General features: G+C 36.2%; 3 protein-coding genes across 3 annotated transcripts; all 3 read left to right on the forward strand.

Moving 5' to 3' along the window:
* The first annotated feature begins 1,374 nt into the window (after nucleotides 1-1,374).
* LOC130715314 (uncharacterized) lies at nucleotides 1,375-5,364 on the forward strand. The gene is made up of 7 exons (XM_057565394.1): nucleotides 1,375-1,798; nucleotides 2,374-2,569; nucleotides 2,672-2,764; nucleotides 3,321-3,380; nucleotides 3,508-3,582; nucleotides 3,959-4,039; nucleotides 4,908-5,364. Exons 1-7 carry the CDS (start codon nucleotides 1,503-1,505, stop codon nucleotides 5,259-5,261), a joined length of 1,155 nt encoding a protein of 384 aa, XP_057421377.1. The 5' UTR covers nucleotides 1,375-1,502; the 3' UTR covers nucleotides 5,262-5,364.
* Nucleotides 5,365-7,457: 2,093 nt separating this feature from the next.
* Nucleotides 7,458-7,808, forward strand: LOC130713196 (uncharacterized). Its single transcript, XM_057562986.1, has one exon. The coding sequence runs from the start codon at nucleotides 7,458-7,460 to the stop codon at nucleotides 7,806-7,808; it is 351 nt and encodes a 116-aa protein (XP_057418969.1).
* A 4,799-nt stretch (nucleotides 7,809-12,607) lies between these two features.
* On the forward strand, nucleotides 12,608-18,850 carry LOC130711301 (diacylglycerol kinase 7-like). The gene is made up of 12 exons (XM_057560856.1): nucleotides 12,608-13,204; nucleotides 13,500-13,622; nucleotides 13,873-14,010; nucleotides 14,093-14,178; nucleotides 14,388-14,475; nucleotides 15,113-15,188; nucleotides 15,547-15,629; nucleotides 15,881-15,951; nucleotides 16,983-17,060; nucleotides 17,341-17,428; nucleotides 17,629-17,745; nucleotides 18,440-18,850. Exons 1-12 carry the CDS (start codon nucleotides 12,854-12,856, stop codon nucleotides 18,596-18,598), a joined length of 1,458 nt encoding a protein of 485 aa, XP_057416839.1. The 5' UTR covers nucleotides 12,608-12,853; the 3' UTR covers nucleotides 18,599-18,850.
* The last annotated feature ends 5,544 nt before the right edge of the window (nucleotides 18,851-24,394 follow it).

Below are 24,394 nucleotides of genomic sequence, written 5' to 3' on the forward strand. Positions count from 1 at the left end.
AAACGGAGCTGACGTGGACCTTTGCCACCTCATCAAGTGGGCCCACAAGCTGCTGACGTGGAAATGAGAAGAGAAATATGAAAATGCCAAATGTGGGATTTGAACCCAAGACCTAGAACATAATGGGCAACATCCTTCCCACTAGGCTACAAGCTGCATCATTAGTATAAGTGCAAAATTTAATATATATCTTATTTAAACTGAAGCTGCTAATATTTCAACCAAAAATTTAAAAATGTCCTAAGCATGATTTGAACCCAAAACATAGAGGTTCATGGAGGAGGCTCTAACCACTAAGTCAATGCCTAATTTATGCATGTATTTTTAGCGCAAAACTAAATATATATTTAAAAACAAACTGATAATGCTAAATAAATTTGATGTGGTAGATCTAAAAATTACATTTTTAGGCTCTTAGACGCTCTTATATAATGTATCAATTTGAAACAAAATAAAATATTAAATGTAAATAGAAAAACATATTTACAAAACTTTAAAACGTAAAAAAGTTAAATCTTACAAATTTATTAGAGTTCATATATTGACTTTTTTTAAGTACTAATGAGTATATATACTGAAAGAACAAAATAATAGTTTTTTATGATTTAAGTGGGGTTGAATTCTTGTTCTTTTTTTTACATAATATATATATATATATATATATATATTGTTGTGCGCATGAATAACAAAATGAGCCAGTGGCTCAATTGTAAGGACATTGAGTATGATCCTCCATTTATGGTGTTCGAATCCTGATTATGGTGTTTTTAAAAAAAATTGTTAGTTTAAATGAGATATATATCAAATTTTGCACTTGTATTAAAGATGCAGCTTGTAGCCTAGTGGGAAGGATGTTGCCCATTATGCTATAGGTCTTGGGTTCAAATCCCACATTTGACATTTTCATATTTCTCTTCTCATTTCCACGTCAACAGCTTGTGGGCCCACTTGATGAGGTGGCAAAGGTCCACGTCAGCTCCGTTTGCTGACTCATATATTTTTTAACGGAAGTTGACGGCAGGGGCTTATCACTATATATTATTTTCTCATTAGGGGCTTATTCCCAAGAAAAAATTTTGTAGGGGCTTAAACCAAAGGAACCCTATTTTATAGGGGCCTCCAACATATTTAAGCCAATTATAAATAACAAAAGTTACCCGTGCCCTGCACGGGTAATTCCGCTAGTAAATAGAAAAATGAGGTGAAAATTTGTATTTTTTATTAAAAGAATTTTGTAAATGATGCAATGCATTGGATTGTGTATTAAAAGATATTTTACAAATAAGACCCTATAATGAGGCATGATTGTAAATATGACCCAATGCATTGTGTATTTGTGTTATGGTCCCTGAGAGAGTTACCTTGAATACCAGTAGCAGTAGTTGAATACGAGGATCTAGGGTTCTAACTGAGTGCAAAGGAGGAGGAGTTCACGCGGAGCATGAAGTTGATTGGGGAAGCGTGAAGCTGATTCTCGGTGATAGCACCGTTTCAGAAGCACAATGGTTTGGTTACCAGCGACACTCACCATAACCACGTTAACACTAACACTCGCTACCATTTGCTTCTCCTCTGGTATCGCATTGAAGAGAAAATGGGATGTTCTCAACTCCAAGATTCGTGAACTGGAGGAATCTCTCAAGTCTTGCTCTGATAAATGCGCCTCTGAGAGGCAAGGTCGAATTAGGGCTCAACAGGCCTTGAGAAAAGGGTTAGCACAACCTCAATCTGAAAATCAGAAGCTCAATTATTATCCCATGATCCCAATTGCTACTATCCACTCATGCTTCTCTACCAGGTTAAATGTTTATTCATTCATTATACATTTCAACTTGGTAGTTTTTTTTTTTTTTGAATTTGGATAAAACTTGGTAGTTAAAACTTGGATAAAGTTATAATCTTTAAGAATTTTCAATTTATCCAGTTTTTTTTTATTCATTTATAATTGTTAGGGTCATAGTCAAATGACAGTCAATCTCAGTGCATGTATAAGTACATTTTAGGTAGATTAAGGCCCAGTGGGAAGAGTTTATCTGATAGCATAAGCTCTTATGTCAGTGTTTGGGAGAGCTTATGCAAACAGCTTACAGCCTACCATTAGCTGTTTTGAGCTTATTTTCATAAACTACTCAGGATAGCTTAAAAAGAGCTTATGTTTATATATAGCTTATTTTCGATTTATTTCAATAAATTTTTTAAAATAGCTTATGAATAAGCGCTTAATTAAGCTGTGTTTCCAAACGGATTGTAAACTGCACATTCAGCTGAGTATGTATTTTTTGTTTTGTTTACTTCATGCCTGTTTCTATATGAACTTATTTACCTTGTTTTCCCAATTTATGATTCATGAACCATTGCTTCACATTAGTGCAGGAATGGGACACCAAGGCAACCGTTACTTGTACCACTTGCTAGAGCAAGCTTGGTTTTCAATGCAACTCGTGTTCCGCCTGCATCTCTTGAGGGTCTGGCTGAATATTCTCATTGTTGGGTTCTGTATATATTTCATTTAAATACAGATCTTGAGAAGCTGTGGAAGCATCCATCTCAATCAGGGTTCAAGGCAAAGGTTTAAGACTCTGGTGTTTATTGATATCTTATCTGTGCGGTATCTTCTTGCCTCAAATTTTATTTCTATGAAATATTTTCTTATGGATTAGTGGATGGATAGGTGAGGGTCCCAAGGCTGAAAGGTGGAAGAATGGGGGTGTTTGCCACACGATCTCCACATCGTCCGTGCCCCATAGGACTCACAGTTGCAAAGGTAAGGACACTTGCTGGTCCTGTGGGATGTTTATTACATGCTCTCACAAATGATAGTATTTTATCCCACTCTCTCGAATTATATCACTCTGGTTAAGTGCATATTATCCAATGTTGGAGAGACCAGCAAAATACAAAGACCAAATGTCCCAGAAAATGTCACTTAATCCTTTATTCTTCCTAGGTTGCTATGTATAGTTCCTCTTAGAATTGCTGGATTATTCAAAGACTATGAAAAATTATTCCTAATGTAATTTTGGAATTTATTTCAGACCCTTGTTAGTGTTACTAAAGACAAGTTGTGTTTGTGTCGTGAAAGAAGTGCTTTGGTATTTTTGAATTATGTAATTTCAGTTTCAGTAATGCTGGTGATGTGTGTTAGCCACCCTGTTTCACAGTGTTATTCAGAGCCTCATCAATGAAGTATATTCTGTACTATTCTCTTTTCCATCCAGTCCCTAGAGTTTCACCTTTCAACTTTTTAGTCTTCAAGGATAAAAAGAGATAATGATGGACTGAATTTTGTAACTTCTGTTTTATATGATTGTGTGTTGTAGATAGAAGCTGTCCAGGGAAATATGATTTTGCTTTCTGGGGTGGATCTGGTTAATGGAACTGTAAGTCTCCATTGCTAATCTGAAATCTTGCTTATGGTAAACTTGAATTACATGCCATTTTTCTGTGAATCTGTTATCGTGATGCTTTAATGAGAAATGATGCCTATTTTCTGAATCTTATCCACAGCCAGTGCTTGATATCAAGCCTTATGTACCATACTGTGACAGCATCCAGGAAGCTTCAGTGCCAAATTGGTTGATGGTAATTTTCCACTATCCTTTGGATATATTTAATGCTGCAGCCTGCATATTACCTTTCTTAACGGTCTATCAATTTCATTCTTTTGCATCTCTTACTAACTTCAAGCCATTGTTGCCTGGATATCAAACTCATTCATAGCATGAGAAAAGAATGAGATCTAATCAAGTAGACAACCCTCATTTTGAGTTACTAGTCACTGAAACACTATTATTCATGTGTTATTGTATTCTTATTCTCTGAAAGCTTTTAAGTTATGGTCCACATTATAGTCGGCAATGAAATATATTAGTAGCATTATATTTTATTCTACATCTCTTTTTAGAAGTTTAATAGATGGCTATCTAATTCTGAGTAAAAAAATTGTATATTTCTTCAGGAGGATAACTTACTTTCAGTAGCTTCTATTAGCTTTGCGGAGGACTTCACTTCATCACTTGAGAATTGCTGGACAATGACAGTGAGTTGTTAACATCATCCTTAGTTATTTGAAATATTGAGTACCTGCTTCTTGTCCATCCTTTTCCTCAACCCCCTTAAAAGAATAAAAAAAAATCTTTTCAATATGACACATTCAGAACATTTGCAAGCCCGTAACGTTTTTATTTGGATTTGGATGTTACGAACAGTAGGGATTACATTGAAAAAAAAGTGGTAAATTAAGTGTGGCTCAAATGAAGATTTTTTTTTCTTTGACCATCATACATCCTTTATTTCAAAGATTTTGATAAGTCTCACCTTTTTTTTTAACCTTAGCCGTATTTATTAAGTGCTGGTTTTACTTGTTTATATTTCAGTTGGTGGCATACTGCCATATTGTGTTTGAAATTAGTTTTCTTAGCTCCTTAACTAGCCTTACTAGTATTGCAATTGGATGCAACATATGATATTTTCAAGTCCAAGGTCATTTCCAACCTCTTACTTCTAAACTCCAAGTAGGCTACACTTTGCTGGTAAACTTTTTTGATTGCCTTAACTGGAAAATGAATGAGAATACTATTGGAATCCCTAGTTAGAAGAGTTGATCAGAAGCATGAGCGGCTGTTAACTAGAGGTTGAGGAAGACCAATAATAATTGAGTTAAGCATTATAATGATTTAGATATGAATGGCCTCTATAAAGAAGAATTAGCTCTTAACAAAACATAATGGTGTCGTTTAATGATTTAATCTATTTGACCCACCTCCAATCATAGAAAAAAGCTGTAGCAGTTGTTATATATTGCAAATGAGTATGTTATTGAGCACAAGATTTGTTTCTTTTGCATTAGCCACAATTCCTTATCTTCTTGATCCTCTTATGGTGATGATTCTCCTTTACTGCTTTAGGAAAAGAAGTCACTCTATGCATCACCAGGTGAGTTCCAAAGCTTAATAAAGCAGGTTCTTTCATGGGATATCCGGTCAGTGAGTCAACGAAATCGCCCTCACGATGCACTCTTGACAAAAGAAAAGGATGAACTATTAGGTGGTACTACTACTTATGATGTAGATGAGCACCAAGATGAAACTGCTTTAGTCCATGAAAGAGAGCAGAGTTCTCTAAACTCTAAGGAAGTAATTTATCACCTCATTTTGGAGGGACTTGATGTCTCCTATAGAATTGACCACTATGGTAATGTAATTGTAGAAAAGGTGTCAACTTCTACTGTCTTGGACAATAAGACCAATTCCTACAATTAATTTAACTAATAACTTATTAAATTTGATTTTCGTTTTTTTTACTTTAATGAAAATGTTTTTGCTCTTTTAGAACAAATTCTATTAAAGAAGGAACTTTCTTGGATACTTGGTGCGATTTTAAGCTTGATAGCATGCTGTTGTTAGCTAATTGCATTTGATTGCAATTTTGCAAATATCTAAGCAGGAGCTAGTTGCTTATAGGTAAGACTATAAGCATGAATAAAAAAAAAGGTAAGACTATAAGCAGCAAAACTATGTTTCCAAGTGTTTAGTATAAGAAGCTAAGTTCTGTCCTTAATATATAATATAATTGTAGATTTAATATTTAAACTCTGAGGCTTCTTATTAAGTTAGATCAGCTCCCAGCCAGTGGGTTTGCGCCTTTGCGGGTTCCATAGTTATGATAGGGATAGAATTAGAGATAGGGAAAGAAGAAGATAGAATCAGAGAAAGAATGGAGAAACAGGGGAAAGAGGGGTTCCATTACAGGATATCAATCACAACATAGCAAATACAAGGACTGACTCTGGTATATATACCATCTCCCTAAATGATGTGTATCATATCCCTCCCCTTAAAATTTTCCTTGTCCTCAAGGAAACACAACAAAATTCAATCACTAACCTGAACAAAATACAATGAAGAAAAGACAAAAAGCAACATGAAAATTTCAAATGAAACAAATAGAGCTAAAAACAAATGAAACATGACTCCAAAAACCTCATCATCCTTCTCATATTTCCCAGCAACCACAACCCATGCGTCCTTTGGCCCATTATTGTTCTTCCTGTGATGCCCAAGTTCCCGAGGCCCATCTCCATCCTGTAACAGCGGGCCTGGCCCAGTTGCGTGGAAGGGCACCGAACGAATCAACACTTCAGCAAAGGAAAATGGTCCGCCGCCAACAACAGATAAGTCAGGCGGCTTCGCAGGTGGCCGGTGCGCCATGACCAGCAAGCAAGAACCTCCGACAAAGACTGCAAAAGCACCGCCACACAAGAACGAATCCGGCGGCTTCGCCGGTGGCCTCCTCGCAATCACCATCTTGCAAGGGTCGCCGGTCAAGAAGCAAAGGTCCTCACCGCAAAGCAAGAAATCTGGTGGCTGCCGTGGAGGTCTTCTTCCTCCACCAGACGCAAACTCCTCAACCTGAGACAAAACAACACCGCCGAGCCCAACGTCGTCGCCGTACTTAGGCGAATCGTCGTCGAGGAGCCTTGAATTACTCAATTGGAACCATTCGGTGACCCCTAGATCATCAATTTGGAAAAGATCGATCAAAACACAGAGGACCGGTCGCCAAGAATCTGCGACCAAGAAGCACAGTTCACCGCTGCAAAAGAACGAATCTGGAGGCTTCCATGGAGGCGTTCCTGCTCCGTCAATCGCTGAATCACCACCATAATCACCTAGAACATCGCCGCTGAGCACAGAGTTCCCAATTTTGGGCGAAATCGCAAACCTTAAATCGCTGATTTGGGGGAAAACGATTTCGAGCCCTAAATTACAAAATTGGGGTAAAACGGCATCGAATTGAGGAAGAACGGTGTTGATTTTTGGAAGAACAACGTTGATTTTTGGAAGGACGGTGTCAATTGGAGAAAGAATGTCGTCAATGACCTTCACTGGAACGATTTCGGGAAGAACGTCGTCGATAACCATCGCTGGCTCGTCCTCCTCCTTCACCGTCATCGCACGCTCCGCCTCTGAGAGCGCCTCTGCTTCACGTTCTTCCGTTGCTGCAGCTTCTCGCTCTGCCTCCGCCGTGGCCTCGGCTTCTGCCGCCGCTGCCGGTTTGGCTTCGTACCGCTCGTATGCCACCATGTACTGCTCGTATTCGGCCACGTGCCGCTCATACGCCGCTGCCGCTTCTTCTCGCTGGCGAACTTCTTCACGTCGGCGAGCTGCTTCATGGGAACGCTTCAGGGATTCATCAAGCCTGTCTAGGGCTTTCCACCAATCTGCATCCATTTTTTTTTTTTTGATTTTCTGGTCTCAGGTGCACCGGATCGGTGCTCTGATACCAATGATAGGGATAGAATTAGAGATAGGGAAAGAAGAAGATAGACCAGAGAAAGAATAGAGAAACAGGGGAAATAGGGGTTCCATTACAGGATATCAATCACAACATAGTAATACAAGGACTGACTCTGGTATATATACCCTCTCCCTAAATGATGTGTATCAAGTTATCATATGGGTGGCAGTGTGCTGTTGTCGGAAGCTAGGGCGCTAAAACTGGGACTTCAGCTAGCATGGGACCGAGGATTCAGAGATGTTCGCTGTAATGTGGACTGCAGTGATTTATTGCTGGCTTTAGTAGATGAGGATAGCCGCAACCTCTTCCCTATCCTGAGTGATATTCATGAAATGAGCAGTAGAAGCTGGAAGGTGGTCTTCAATGCGATTAGTAGGGATTGTAACCAGCCAGCGGATTGGTTAGTCAAGAAGGGTGCTTCCTCTCCGTCCATGGATGTGTGTCTCCTGGAGTTTCCGCCGTCGGAGTTAGAGATCCTTGTCCTGTGGGATCGTTTAGCAATTCCTTAGCTTTTTCGTTTTTCTGTTGTTAATTTTTGGATGTAGAAAAAAAAAAATCAGCTCCCAACAATTGATCTACATGCTCAATGATAACTAGTTAAATAAAGATAGTTAAGCTCCACACCTAAAAGCTTGTACATTAAAATACATTTCACAAGCTCGTGTCATGATCACATTGTCCAAAAGGTACGTGGAGATTCCGGAACTCCATCCTTCACTTATAAACACAGTTAAGGAATCGTCGTTCTCATAATTATAATGACAAGAGATCTGAATTGAATAGTGATACCATGAAACTGCTAGAGTGCTAGCCTACTAGAGGTAACCTGAGCCATAACTATCTCAATAATGAATGAAATTGACGTTCCGCAATTCATATTTTGGGCCTGAGAACAACTTGAATAGGATGTACGAATCTCAGACACTCAGCTAAGGAAAAAGATGAAGAATCATAATTTTTTATGTACGCACACAAACAAAAACACATGATCACAATAATTATTAATAATCATAGTTCTTCATTTTTTCTTCGGAAAATTTAATTGCAACACGATAAGTTACATTATCCCCCAGAATCAGAAAGAATTGTCAGTTGATATACAAAATAAGCCAAAATTTTCCTGGCAGATCAAAATTTATGAACCATTAATTAACGTTGGTCCCTCTGTCTGGACTCTTGACAACCAACGACAAGTCGACAATGTATCAATGTAAATTTTTTGTGTAGTGATATTTTAAAAATAAAAACTCATGATGTGGGGGTTGCCTAGCTGTATTTTCCACTTTTTCAACATTTTTTTTGATGTGATTCAATAATTTAGTATGCGATGTATAAATTTGAAGATTTTTTTAAGACATTTGAAGATTTATTGAACTTAAAGTGATTGACTATTTGGAGATTGTAGATACGTTGCAAGACAATCGTTTCTAGTTCCATGAACTTGCTTCTAGTTTTTGTGAGCTTTGGGACCTCCTGCATCGATATTGGAATATTCAGCTTGAGCATGTTCCTATGAGTGCCAATGAAGTTGTTGATTACCTTGCAGGATTGGGTATAGACCAGTAGTGTGTTTTCACGCGTCTAGAGGACCCTCCTCTTCCGCTTCATCTCTTCTTAGCAAGGGATGTGTTAGCCTTGTACTTTTTATGTTCTGTTTTTTATTTTCCGATGAAAAAAAAATTGATTGACATATTGCTTGATGAGAATTTAAAAAAACTTCTCGTTTTTTTTCTGATTATGATAGTGAGAGGAATTGGTATGAAGTTAATTACAATAATTAAGAGGCAAAGTAAGATGGGCATCGGTTTTGTTCAATAAAAAAAAAAAGATGTCGATAGAGACTAGACAAAGAACAAGGGTCTCAAATGTTGAAGACTTTTTCAAATGACTGGTAGTATTGTACTTGGTTAATCTGCTGTCAGAATAGTCGTAAGCTTTAGGTGAATTTGGTCAAACCACTTAAGTAATTAATATGATTTTAAATGTTTACCAATAACCGGTTAATTATAAATTAATTTGATAAATTAATCAAAATAAGTTAAGTGAGCATAAAAAATCTTTTCCGATGTAAAAAAAAAGTGAGCATAAACAACTATAAACTTTTTTTTTTGAACATAAGCTAAATAATCTATAAAAATAAGCTCAAAATAATTTAATTTAAAAGTGAGTTATTAGCTCTTCACATAAGTTTATTCAAACACTCGCGTAAACACTTATAAAACTTTTGGTTCTATCTATTAAAACTAAATGAGAGATTTACTTACTTTTTTTTTATAAGAACCAACTTGGAGTTTGTGATGCATTAAATTCATTAATTACTTTTTAACAATAACACTCTTATTTAGTTTAACTTTCTCTCTATTATTTTGTATGACTTTTGTTATGTTCACCCATTTTTTTACATAAAAACTACTACTTCAAAAATTAAAGTTTAAAAATGTATTTTTTAAATTAAAAGTTAGCTAGTAAAAAATTGTTATAATTATAATTAATTAATATGTGTATTAACTAATATTAATTGAAGAAAATATAACAAAAATGTTCCTAGATCAATATAATTATATCTTTTTGGTATCTCATAGCCGACATGCATAAGACTAATCCCCTCAAGGCTTGAAAATCCTTATCAATTCTTATATATCTACCACTTTAAGGTTTTGACACATGTATTAAGAATTAATACTAATTTTTTTGTTTTTTTAAATTACTTCTAACTTCCTAATATGTCCTTTCACTTTCTTACTAAATTTGACTTTTAAATTTTTCTTTCCCCATTATTAAGAGTAATTTTTTTTTCGAAAGATCAAGTATGATTAATAGAAAATAGCTTGAGACCAGCCCTCTCAAGTAGGCAAAAGAGTTACACTACAGGAAGGAGAAAAACAAACCAAAAAAAACAGAAAAGACGCTACAACCAAAATAGCAAAAGAGACGCAACGGCAGTAACAGCCACGAGTCTACCCTACATAGAGTGTAGACCAAAGAAAACGCTAAGAGGACGGGATCTCTCCACCCCTGATTTGGCCAAATTATCAGCGATGGGGTTCGCTTCTCTAAAGATATGATTCACGGCCACCACCCCCAGTTCGTCTCTAAGAATATCCATCAGATTGAGCTCATTGCCAAGCTTCCAAGGTCTGTTGGATTGGTTATTAGTCCAACCAACGGCCAAAATTGAATCACACTCGACGATCAGATGATGGAGAGAATGAGCCTTGCAGAATTGAAGGGCTTTAAGGATCGCGATTACCTCAGCTTCGTATGCCCATTTGTGTCCTATGGCCTCCGAGAAGCAACCAATATATTCTTTAGCATGGTTACGAATCACGCCTCCTGCTCCACTAGGACCTGGGTTGCCCATTGAAGAACCATCAACATTTACTTTAAGGATTCCCCTTTCAGGTGCATACCAAGTTGCTGATCTGGTTTTTGGTACTGTGGGCTTTATTCTTAAGTCCCCAAAGTATTGATCAAAGTCGTAAGAAGAGTATGGACATTCCTGCCACCACCCACGAATCCACGCAGCAATTCGGGCTAGATGAAGAACCCACATCGAATCAAATGAGAATGTTTGGTTTTTAAATAACACCTGTAAAATTGGTAAAATAAAATTAGTGCTCTCTTCAAATTAAAAATGATAAATAAATAGAAAAAATATCACTAAAGAAAAATGAAGTTAAATTATTTCATTACTTTTTTTTTTTTGTTAATAATTACTCCCTCCGGTCCTTTTTATAAGAAACACTTTGACAATTTTTTTTTGTCCTTTTTATAAGAAACACCTTATTAAATTAAGTCAAATAATCATTCCAATGCAAAGATACATATTCTCCGTGCAAAAATTTGGATGAAAATTGCAAGTACCTAATAGTTATTGTCAACATTTATGATAATTAGCATAATTATTTTTGTGAAAAGGAAAAAACATCATTAAAATTAAGTATAACAATTTATTTTATAAAAAATGTTAATCTCTTTGATTTGTATGATTTTGTCAAAATTTTCTTATAAAAATGACGGGAGAGGATATTTCATTACTTGGTTGATGACTCTCAGTTTTTAGCTGAGTTGAGGACAAGGTTAGCGTTCCAAAATTCCAATAACTGAATCAACTGTCGTCCAACCGCGTGGGCCGTCCCCACTCATTCGAGAAGCCAGGAAATCAGAATTCTGCTTTGCCATATTTGCCCTTTCATTTTCAACAAAATTGCCAGACGTCCTTTGCCTGCACATGAATTCTTGGTATTTGGTGAAATCAATGGTGGGTTTTAATTAGTTAGTGTACATGGCCAATTGGCCATGACCAATGCACTTCCAGCTCTGCATCACATGCCCCAATTTATTTCATTCTATCTTTGTTTCAGTGTTTGTTTAAATGCAAACATGATTTTATGCCAAAGTAACAATAGAAAAATTAGAATTCATCACAACGAATTCAACCAACTTTCGAAATAAACAATTTCAACTATTCAATTGCATCAAGCAACCAATCTCAGCTTATCTCCATTTGCTTCTAATGTGAGCATGGCCCATGCTGTTCCAGCATTACTTCACATGCACCTGCAATTTATTTCAAATGACTTATTTTGATATCAATCTCATCGTTAGCTTCACTTTGATCTCCTATGGTAGGATTCTCACTGATCAAACTATTAGTGCGCTGAGGATTTTTTTCGTACGTGTAAACATTACCATCGACAAATTCCATTTACATTAATTTGGTTTCGATCATTCAATTTATTGGATTAATCCAAACCGATGAAAACCATAATATTACTAGCATTCCCATGGGTCACCTTAACATTTGATAACTTGGGTCTGAGCTTATATTCACATATTTTTCTACAAAGGATTTAATTTTTCTTTGTACAGTGAGGAAAATATAATAAACTAAGGGAAGAATTGTCTCACAATATCCATGATCAACCTATCAAGTATCAACTATATTAAAATTTTAAAAGTGTGGAAAAAATTAAAATAAAACGGAAATAACATAAACACCATCTTTTCCATTATTATTTTTATTATTATTATTATCATTATTATTATTATTACTATTATTATATTATTATACTAGCAAGTTGTAAAACTCATTTTCATGTATAAAAAAAATCTAAGAAAGGACAAAAAAAAAAAAGAGATGGGAACATAGGAGAGAAAACAACGACGGGTGATGAGGACTTGTGGTGCGTTAAGTGGTAAACGGAGCAGTCACCTGTTTTCGTAAATAACTGTGAGAAGGAAGGGCATTTTCCCCAACCCTGATTTCCACGACGGCGCTACTTTATAATAATCGTTTTGAAAAAGAAAAATCACCGCTCCCAGTCTCACTCCTCCAATTTTGGACTTTCTCCTCCGCCTGCCAACTGCGAAAAACTACCTCACACACTTTTCCCACACACATCACAATTTTCAATTATTATTATACTATTCAAAATATTCCCTACCTTCCTTCCTTTCCATTTGAAGATTCCTCTATCAATTCCAACTCAGAGGGTTTTGCTTTGCTTTGCTTTGCTTTGCGTGTGTGGTATAGCGAACAACACAGAAGAAGATGGAAACGCCAACGCCAACGCCAACGCCAACGGCGACGACCGGTGACCGGAACAAGATAGCGGTGAGGACGTCGATTGTGGAGTCACTAAGCGGCTGCGGCCTCTCCGGCATGCGTATTGACAAGGAAGACTTGAAGAAGAAGCTCACTATGCCTCCCTACCTCCGCCTCGCAATGCGCGATTCCATCCGCCTTCAGGACTCCGCCGCCGGTGAATCTCGCTACCTCACTCGCGAACAGGACGCCGCTGCTCCTCCTTCGCCCGTCGTCGTCTTTATCAACTCTCGCAGTGGCGGCCGTCACGGTCCTGCTCTCAAGGAGAGGCTCCAGCAACTCATCAGCGAAGAGCAGGTCTTACCATTTCCGTGCTTGCTTGTTTGTGCTCATCACTCAACCTAATGTCATGAAATCATGAACTGTTTTTTTTCAATTTTCGAATCGATCTAGTGCTAGAGACGCTGAAACTACTCAGAAGTATCATTTTCAACGATTCTACTAGTGATTTGAGTTACATCATCATCATCCATCGATTGTTGCATGTGGTTTTGTTGTTTGAATTTTTCCAATCCTGTTATTCTCTATTGAAATTGTTCTTCATTCCATGTTGTGTGATTCATGTTGATTCATGTTTGACTGTACGCTGCAGGTTTTTGACTTATCAGATGTGAAGCCTCATGAATTCGTGAAGTATGGATTGGGTTGCCTGGAGATGCTGGCGGGTCTTGGTGATTCCTGTGCCAAGGAAACTCGCCAAAGGGTTCGAGTTATGGTATGTTGATAGGTGCAGTTGAAGCATATAGTTGCATAACTTGTTTTGATTCCTCTGCCTCTTATAATCTGTAATTATAATGCATAAACTTGTTGGTTTCATAAAATTAGCGCGATTGCGTGTCATGAGATGCTAGTCAACCCCATAATCACAATAGTACTATCTGATTTCGCAAGTCATATATTAGATAATATGTTGTGTTACTGTAGTAGCAGTTGCACTGGATGAATGAAACTGGTTGGTTGGACAGGTTGCTGGAGGTGATGGTACAGTTGGTTGGGTATTAGGATGTCTTACAGATCTTCGCCTGCAAGGTCGAGAACCGGTTCCTCCGGTGGGGATCATACCACTTGGGACTGGCAATGACCTGTCTAGGAGTTTTGGATGGGTAAGCATTGATATGCTTTGAAATTATAGATTAAGTGAATATTGGGTCTACTGTACTAATTTGTCTTTCTAATATTTATCAGGGTGGTTCATTTCCTTTTGCATGGAAGTCAGCTGTTAAGAAAATTCTACACCAGCTTACTACGGGGCCAATTCAGCGTCTGGACAGGTATTGTATGTTTCATTTCTTGCATATATACTTTTCTTGACGAAGTCAATCTTGGTGGTGGATATGAATTCACTAAATTAAATAAGTTCGGCTTTCAGCTTTAGCCATTAGTAGTTTCATGGAAAACATGAGGACTATTCATTAAAAGTTCACTTTGTTATGTAGTTCATATATTAATGTCATGTAATTATTTTTCACTTTTAACGTAGTTGGCGAGTTTCACTTGCAATGCCAGAAGGCACACCTGTGAAGCCACCACATTGTTTGAAGCATACAGAAGAATTCACTCTTGAACAGGTGGTTGGTCTGGTCTCTTATGTAATTGACTTGTTTTAGAACTGTACGATGAATGAATCAGGCTTCTTTTGTAATTGCAATGTTTTGTCGAGCTTATGGTATTTGGGTCCAAATGCATATACCTCATATACTTTCATAACGCACCTTGCCCCTTATTTATATAGTGACACCGTGGTTGTATTTTTTTCTGCCAGTAAGTTAAAACTTTTTGTAATTATTCTTTGAAGTGTATATAAGTGAAAATATGAAATACGGTAGCTTTAAGGGTCACAACGACCTTTCTAAAATAATTTTTCTGGCAAATAACTGGATGAGGAACTATTACGAAGGAATTTAAGGGCCATTTGTGTCTGAGGTTTCTGTTTAAATCACATGACCTGATCCATTATTTATTTTGATGGCGGAATAGAATGAGCCATGAATGGTTGTTTACTTTCCAGGACACTCAACTTTCCATGAAGTGTTAAATTTGTAACAGGCTACAAAGTATTTGAGTCCCCATGCAACTTATACAATTAGTATTTATATTATTTTTTGCATTCAATGTTTTTCATCAAATTTCATTATCCAATTTATTAGTATAATTTTTTTTATGGGGGGTGAAATATATGAAGTTTCTTGTGTCTGCTCTACGCAGGGCTTAGAGATCGAGGGAGAGCTGCCTGAGAAACTTTCCAGTTTTGAAGGCGTGTACTATAATTACTTCAGCATAGGTACTATGATCTGTACATCATTAGTGTCTATTAGTGCCTTAGATGATAGTTGCATTTAATTATTGAGATTTAAAAATTAAGTTATTATTCGTGAGTATACCATATCCTAATCCTATGAAACATTACTTTAAAGACAAATTACCCTCTGTCTGTTAATCATGTATCTTGGAGAGTATTTCAAGGATGGAGTTGCTTACTCATCATAGATGCTGCCCATATTTTTCATGCCTGAAGTTTGGCTTTGAGGCCTACAACTATTTTGCGCGGCATCAGCTTCAGAACTTTATGCAAGCTGTGATCATTGATTCTCCAATATGTATTTCTGAGCAGTCTTGGAATTTCCTGTTATATTTTACAGGAATGGATGCTCAAGTGGCTTATGGCTTCCATCATCTACGTGATGAAAAACCTTACCTTGCAAGTGGTCCGATTACAAATAAGGTATTAAACCTTTGGAGCTTTTGGATGTGTTTTTATAAATAACTTCACCTTCTTGTTTGCTTCAGTTTACCTAATTTGATCTGACATTTTTCAGCAAGCAATCTGTAGTGTTTTATTCTTTTGGCAGCGCCATTATGTGCCATGAACGTTTTAGCATTGGTGTTAACAGTCAAATAACTACCATGTCTCATAAAAATGATATAATAGACTTAGGCAAGGATTGTTGTTAATCTTTTTTATTTTGGTTGCAGATTATATACTCTGGTTACAGTTGTACTCAGGGCTGGTTCTTCACACCTTGCACAAGTGATCCAGGTCTAAGGTAAGATATGCCACTAAAGTAGTTTTAACCTTATGTTAAATCTGCAAAGAAAAAGTTCTGTGATTGTTTTTGCTTCTTGTTTTCTTTTTTTATGTGAAACAGACATTGCTTTTAATAAGAAAAAGGTTATTTCACTAGTGCAGCAAACTCACTTCTTTTCTTATTTTCAAAGAATCAGAAATTTGAGTTGACAAAAGGTCTCTTCTACTCTCCTGTCTTAGGAAAGAAATATTTTTTACTGACACTGGGGGTAGTTTCAGATCATCTGTTTAATATGACATGATTTGACCTTTTAGTGCAAGCTGAATATGCATGGAACAACAAACTTGTGACAACTTCTATTTCCTTAGGTCCTATGATAATTCCCCTTGGACTGGTAAATTAGTATTTGTCCAAATATTTAGGAAATGAGGCACTATAACTGCATCAAGAGCCACTGATTTAATCTCTTCTATATCCAGCACGACCCATATGATATGACTGTGTTTGTGACAAAGAAGTAGGATAGTGTTTTTGGATTTATGGTGACCTGCAACTTTTTTTAATGAGTTTTAACATGGTTGGGTGTTAAGACAAGTTATCTTCATTTTTGGATATGAAAAATAAACTTTTTTTTATCAATATCATTTAGATTGAAACTCGTTTCCAAGTTCCTGAAGAGATGGTTTCTTTAACATTTTGCATGCTGTGTAAACTAAGGTAGATTTGCTGAAAAAAAATTATATAGAAAATTATAGTTATTGGGGCTAGTAGTCACAATTTTTTTGATTTGGTGCTCTATGGGCATAGATGTGCCCTTTAAATTGAATTTGGATTTGGCTTTCCAATCGGAACGTTCTAAGTCTCTGGCTATCTTCCTTTTCTTTCACTTTATCCTCTACATGGTCCTGGAAAGTATGTTTGTGTTTTCACTTCTTTTATGTGCTTTTTTGTCTCGAAAAAACCTTTTCTTTGTGGATAATTTCTGTGTGCTTAATGACTATTTAGATTATCGTCATTAGTATATTCTTAAATATCCTTTCTGCCATTAGGGGACTTAAAAACATTTTGCGGATGCATATAAAAAAGGTAAATTCCTCAGAGTGGGAGCCGATCGCAGTTCCTAAAAGGTACTTTCTTATCCTATGGTATAGTTGTTAGTTGTTACTGGTGCATATTTATCAATTGGTAAAGAGAAAAAAAAAATAAGTATTTTCGAAACAGGTATCAATCACCTTTCACCATTTGTAGTTGCTGGCAACTGTGCATTTTTTCCTTACACGTTGTTTTGACTTATTGTTTTAGTTTTTGGAATTCTAAATTGTTTAATCTTCTTATTAGTGAATGTAATAGAGTAGCAAACTCTGTTGTGAGGTTTTTGGATTGATAAGGTTTTGTATTTCCTTCCAGTGTAAGGGCTATAGTTGCATTGAATCTTCATAGCTATGGAAGTGGAAGAAACCCATGGGGTAAACCAAAACCAGAATATTTGGAAAAGGTATTCATGCCTCCTGAAATTATACCTGGTTGACGTTTTGTTGTGAAAGCATTCACTCTCATGTTCAGTTTATTTATTTATTTATTGTTATACCTAACAAGTGTATAACTGAATGCGTTCTAAGGTTACTTGATGAACTTGTTAGTGTTATTCAAATTTAACTACGTTTTGGCTGAGTATACTTTTTTATGTACTTCCAGAAAGGCTTTGTTGAAGCTGATGTCGCTGATGGGCTCTTGGAAATATTTGGCTTAAAGCAAGCATGGCATGCATCGTTTGTCATGGTTGAACTGATCAGTGCGAAGCATTTAGCTCAGGTACCACTGTTTATTGTTTGTGTTATTGGGTAAATTGCTTACTTCTCAAATTGAAATATTATGAAGATTCCATTGCTGCTGGTGGATAAGATGGGCTACACATTCTCAATAATATAGCATGCTACTTTCTTGTTGCTCCCCTTGTTGATTTGAAAATTCTTAATATTCTGTGTTTGTGTTGATCACTTGTATGTTTGCTTGTAGATTATATCAAGATCTAGCAGGAAATAACAATAACTCTTAACATAAATATAGTCTGTAGTATTTAAACCCGTGCCATCGAAAAAGGTGGCATAAATCTACTTCTTTCACAAAGAAAAATAAAATAAACCCACATTCTTCGAAATTCATTACATATTACTATATGTCAAGGAAACAAAATATCTACTGCAACGGACTAGTGAAGGATGCCGGCCAATTTATCAGTTGTTGTATTACAACTTATATCTGTTACTGGAGAATCCAAATTTACAGGCTACTTGAGTTCATATTAAATTTGATAATGTAAAAACTTTTTCTCCTGTCTGTAACATATAGGTTCATTAGGTTGTATTCTATTCTCTCTTGTATGGCGCATGTTGACAAATTTGATCATAGCACACCTCTTGTTTCTTTACATTGCCATCCTTGACATTAGGAAATATCTTTCTCTGCTGGTTTCTATTCAATGATGAATTCTATTTATACATGTCAGGCATCAGCTATTCGATTTGAACTCAGAGGTGGAGGCTGGAAAAACGCCTATATGCAAATGGACGGAGAACCCTGGAAACAGCCACTAAGCAAGGACTTCTCGACATTCGTGGAGATAAAGAGGGAGCATTTCCAGTCACTTGTGATTAGTGGAAAGTAATTATTTTAGATCTTTTAGATGATTGACTGGTGCATATAGCTGAGATTCATGAAAGGTTTGTGTATTTATGTAATCTTAGGTGTTACATGGAAGAATTTGGTATTGTAAAAATCTTCCCAATTTGTTATTTCAGTGTGAAAATCTAATGGAGAGTGATTCTTTGATGGAATTTGTGGATGGCATGTCTATTATGGAATAATTATTGTGAAAAATTCCTCCTCTTGACTTGTGAAGAAATTCTAGTTGCCGTCATCTTTGGAGCAGGTAGTATTAAGTATTAACAGCTATTTGTGGTGTTGACTGAATTACCCGGTTGGAGAGAATTGACATGGTAGGGTTATCACTACATTTCTAGAGTAACTAGTGTTCATACCTAAGGGTGTCCAACAATCTCCAACCAAAAATGAAGAAACCGCTAGTTTTTTCAGAGCTTAGTCGGGTTAGTTGCGGGTGTGGTCAGGCCCAAAAAATGGTTCCATCTGGGTTGGGGCGGTCAGATTCGGTTTGGTCTCCAACCCTTAACATACTTATGGACTCCAAGTTTACAGCTAAAGAAGTGACTTGTACTGTACTTAGATGAAGAAGTAACAACTTGGTGACACCGTTGAAGTAGTACATTCCTTGATTGCAGCAGGTTGTTGAATGTTTATAAATTTGTTTTTTTTTTAAGTTATAACTAATTAACTATTACTGTGTGGCTTAAAGTGTTTCTATGAAAAATCATAGGAATAGGTATAATTCATTTTAATTGAGTTTTATTTTTTTGGTTAATTTTTTTTAATTGAGTTAAACTGAATAGGTATAATATATTAATTGATCTTTTTTTGTGGTCAATATATTAATTGATCTTAAAGTGTTGTTTTAATCCTTGGGCTATTAAAAAAATAGGTGGCCCAATATGTTAGTGAACCTGTTCTGCATATACTTGACCTAAAAAAGTTGTATAAAAAATTGGTTAGAAATACAAAAGAAATGAAATTTGGATCAAACAAAAAAGCAGTTCAAGCCCAACACCCGTTTGAACCCATTCGACGGGTCAACTCACATTCCCCGCAATCAACCCGTTTTTTAGAAGGTTATGCGGTCGGGTCAAAACGTGCAGATTGATTTGGAAACTTCAACCGCCCTGTTTTGGGTTGACACAACGGGTTCCAACCCGTTTTGCTACCTCGAGCAATTAGTGATATCATGAGTAAATAACTAAATATTGGTTCGGTATTTCAAAAAAAAAAACTAAATATTGGTTCAGCATTAGGATTTAATACTAAGGGGCAATCTATTTGTTGTTGTTTTAAGAAAATATTTATATTGAAATTTTATAACATTTGATAATTTCAAAAAATTAATATCTGTTTGGGTATTTTTTGAAAAAATGATATATTGTAGAAGTACTTTATTCTAAATTAATTCATATGCTTAAATTATGTTTGGTCTTCATCATGATTAAATATGAAACCAAAAGTTATACTTACATAGATATCTTCTTAGAATTGATTTTGATGTGAAAATGAATTATAATTTTTTTCAAACATACACTAAATTTTTATTACTTAGTCCTCTTACGTTGACAATAGAGCAGCGGAAACCAACCTTTGAAATTGGTTGCGACTCTACGAGCTATGAATGCTAACAAGGTCAATAGTGGTCAATTCAACGGAACTTCAACCTTTGAATTCTTTAGCATCTAGAAATTTTTCATTTCAAAACATTTGAAAAACTAGTATGAGTTTACATTAAATTTAGTCGTTAGTATTTCTTGACCTAGTTCATTATTGTTGAAATACTTGAAAGGCGCTATAATATATACAGGGTTTAATTTATTTAATTTAAAAGAATTCATATTATTGAAAAGAACCGAACAAGTAGTTTTTGGTTGATTTTTGTTAAGCAATATCATGAGTATGGAAAAATTAAAAGTCACCATGATATGATTACCTCCTTGGAGGTTCCTATGCTGGCAAATGCTGCACAAGAAAAAGAGATCTTATACATTAACATACAATTTATCGTCAACAAACAATTTATATATATATACATATATATATATATATATATATATATATATATATATATATATATTACTAAAAAATCGTCGCTAATCGGGTGAATGGTCACTTTCGTCCCTAAAGTTACAGACGTCGGGCATTTTAGTCCCTATTCTATGGAAATGTCGCCCGTAGTCCCTGATGTTGCAAAACGTCGGTCACGTTAGTCCCTGGGTTCAATTCCGTCAATGAAAGTTAACGGGAAGGCTGATTTGGCACGTTAGTGCTCCTATGGAATTTCCACGTGGATTTAAATATTAGGAATTTTTTTTTGAAAAAGTTATAAAACTTCAATTCAGTCCCTAGCGAAAATCCCCAAAATAATTTAAAACAAATACTTAAACAAAAAGCAAAATAATTAAAAACAAATCATTAAAAAGTAAAATAAGAAAAAAAAAACCCTAATTAATCTAAACAAATTACTGAAAAAACAAAAAACATAAAACACCGTACCACCCAACCCTTCTTCTTCATCTTTATGTTCCTCTTGTTCTTCAACCCTTCTTCTTTAAGAATCCAAACCATTCTTCTTCTTCTTTCTCTTCATCACAACATGTCGTGCCACCACACTTCTCCTCTGGATAGCTGACACCTTCTCGATGGCTGGTTCTCGCTCTCGATTCCTTCGTCCACTCTCGATCTGGGTTGAAGATGGCTGGCGGTGGTTGCTTCAGAGGCGAAGAAGGGCTCGAAATTTGGCTTTCTCTCTTGATCTGGGTTTCTCTCGCATGGTTCTCGGCTTCTCCGATCCGTGAGGCTTGAAGGTTGTCTTCTGGTTCTACCATGATTAAATTGGGAACATGAGATTCTAGGTTTGGGTCTTTGAACATTCAGATTCTGGGTTTGGGGAGATGTGATTCTGGGTTTCTTGCTATGGGTTTGGTGCTTGCGATTATGGGTTTCTTGCTCTGGGTGTGGTGCTTGCGATTATGGGTTGGTCTGATGAAGAAGGGGAACAATCACCATGCTGCAGACAAGAACTGGTAAGTGTATGTTTTTGGTATGGGTTTTATGTATGAAGAAGGAGAACAATCATCATGCTGCAGATTCTTGCTAAGTGTTTTCTTGTTTAATGTTTCTGGGTCATGAAGAAGGGGAACAATTACACACATAATTGCAGATGGAATATTGAGAAGCTTTAATTTTGGGAAACAAGATGAGGGTGGTTGGATTTGGTGGGTTTATGGGTTTTCAGATTTTTTATTCTGGATCTGATGTTAATCTGGGTTGTGGGTGGTTGATTTTTGTGGGTTTATGGATAGTTTCTTCTGGGTTCTTAATGATGAAGATGTGAAGATGAGAAGATGAAGGTGAAGGCAGATTAGAGATTACTAGTTCAATTTGGATTAAACCTTTTTTTTTGTAGAATTAAGATTAAAGTTAAGTAAATTAAGTTTTATTTTGGGGATTTTCGCTAGGGACTGAATTGAAGTTTTATAACTTTTTTAAAAAAAATCTCAAGATTTAAATCCACGTGGAAATTCCATAGGAGCACTTAACGTGCCAAATCAGCCTTCCCGTTAACATTCACGGACAGAATTGAACCCAGGGACTAACGTGACTGACGTTTTGCAACATCAGGGACTACGGACGACATTTCCATAGAATAGAGACTAAAATGCCCGACGTCTGTAACTTTAGGGATGAAAGTGACCATTCACCCGTCGCTAATCTGTATGTGAATGTATGTCGACAGAAACCGTATGTTTACTCATTATTTTCACAATAAAAAAGAAGGTAGAAAGTGAAAAAGAAAAAAAGTGAAAGTTGATCCCTACAAAGAGGAAGAAAGAAGTGAGGCTATGGTAGCCTTCAGGATGAAGAGGAAGGGTTGGAGCTACAGAGCTTTCATGTGATTATGATGTCAGAATGGTATGACTGAGACAGCTCGGAAGGGTAGGACACAATATACATATAACATGTATCCATGGCTAAATTTGCACTGCATTTCATCTGGAAGTTGAAGGTTTTACACTTCAATTTACTTGGAGTGAGTTATATAAAGGTAGCAATGAAATTGAAGGGGCCCCTGGTTGAGGCCCTCGATGCAACATACTCGTAGTTTGTACTATAAAGCCATTTTTCATGTCTCCCTATGAGCAAACATGTGTGTTATTCACCCTTTGTTCTTTTCTACCCACTACATCATACTCATCCTCCACAGATATCATATCACACTAGTTCACCATACCAACAGGATCGATATGTGCTTTAATTTGTTTTCTCCTTTATGTTGTTTACCTGATTTAGATTCCTTACCTAGGAAAATGTTATAGGACATTGTAAGATAAGGAAAGACAGTGTCTATATTGTTGTCCACGAAAATTCCCACTGATTGGCAGCTAGGTGAAAATTTGTTATGTAATCACGCATTGTCTATAGTTATATATCATGGTAGTCCTAGTACAAATCCCCTGAATGTGACAAGTTGTACTTCAGCTGTGGCAGATTTTCAAGGGGCTATCATTTGTAATGCACAAATTTTGATCTGTTTATATTAGTGGTGCTAACAGTTCCCTTAAATGCTTACTGCTAGTGCTCGATCGTGGAATGATTGAGGAGGAAAAATGTAATTCACTAGTGAAATGTATTAAATTTGATGTGAAAGCTGCATAACATGGCAAAGGTTGAAAGGGAAACCAAGTTGTCAGGGAGACAGTTGGAGACTAGGAGCCCGAAGCAAGCAGGAGAAGCTACTCCTCCGGACTAATAAGGAAAACCATTATAAATAAGATATTTGGATACAACATATTTACTCAAAATATTAGTATTTCAGTATTTGATTTCATGGATCTCTTAAATATATGATATATTGTCTTTCTGTCATTTAGTCTTAACCGATGTGGACTTCTGTCCCCTCAAAACACTTTGTTCATTGGAGGAAATTTGTTGGTGCAATGAATCCCATGGTAGCTGAAGTCAAGCCGTGTGGACATTATAGTTGCATTACCAACAAATGTTTGTTATGCAAGTGAATCTCTCGATAGAATCTGTGGGTGGCATCTCCACTAAACTCCAAGAGGTCATTCATCATTCAGGTGCAAATGCGTTTAATGGAGTTGAAATTGCATTTTAGAAAATAAATTATGTGGAAGATGACTGCAGTTTTAGTGAAAAGTCTTTTTATCATTTGGGTAAAGAGATCAAAGAAGGAAATAAATGAGTGAGCACTGACCATGACCATGACCATCATAATTCACTTTTTTTCTTTTATAATTTTCTGCCTTTCCCATTCTGAATCTGCCTCATCATGTCGACCATAATAACGACAGAATGTCCTGTCACGCTTACTCACAGTCCCATGTAGTACAAGCAAAAACTTATAACTTACTGTTTATCATAACTCTCATGTTTTATTCAGGAGATTTTAGTTTGCAACAAAGATATAATATCTGTATCATCTTCCACTCCTATTCTTTTATGAAACAAGCTAACCACTCGCCACTTTCAGATTTGGATTAGCCAAGTTACCAATTGGAGTCTGAAACCTTTAACATGAAATCAGATGAATCATGATGCATAACATGATTAGATTAGATTTGTGTGCCATAGAAATTGAGGAAAAAAAGAGAGAGAGAGGAGAGGATAGGGTGTTGGCTTCGGTGAGACGGTTAAAAAGTGAACCACGGTGGTTCAGTTTAACCACAACCATTAGATATAATAATTTAAAATTGAATGATTGAGATTAATTGTGGTTGAGTCTTTAATTGACTAAAATGTCCTTCAACCCAATTTCAATCCACCACCACCC

The sequence above is a fragment of the Lotus japonicus genome, chromosome 4, assembly GCF_012489685.1.
Source record: "Lotus japonicus ecotype B-129 chromosome 4, LjGifu_v1.2".
Lineage (NCBI taxonomy): Eukaryota > Viridiplantae > Streptophyta > Magnoliopsida > Fabales > Fabaceae > Lotus > Lotus japonicus.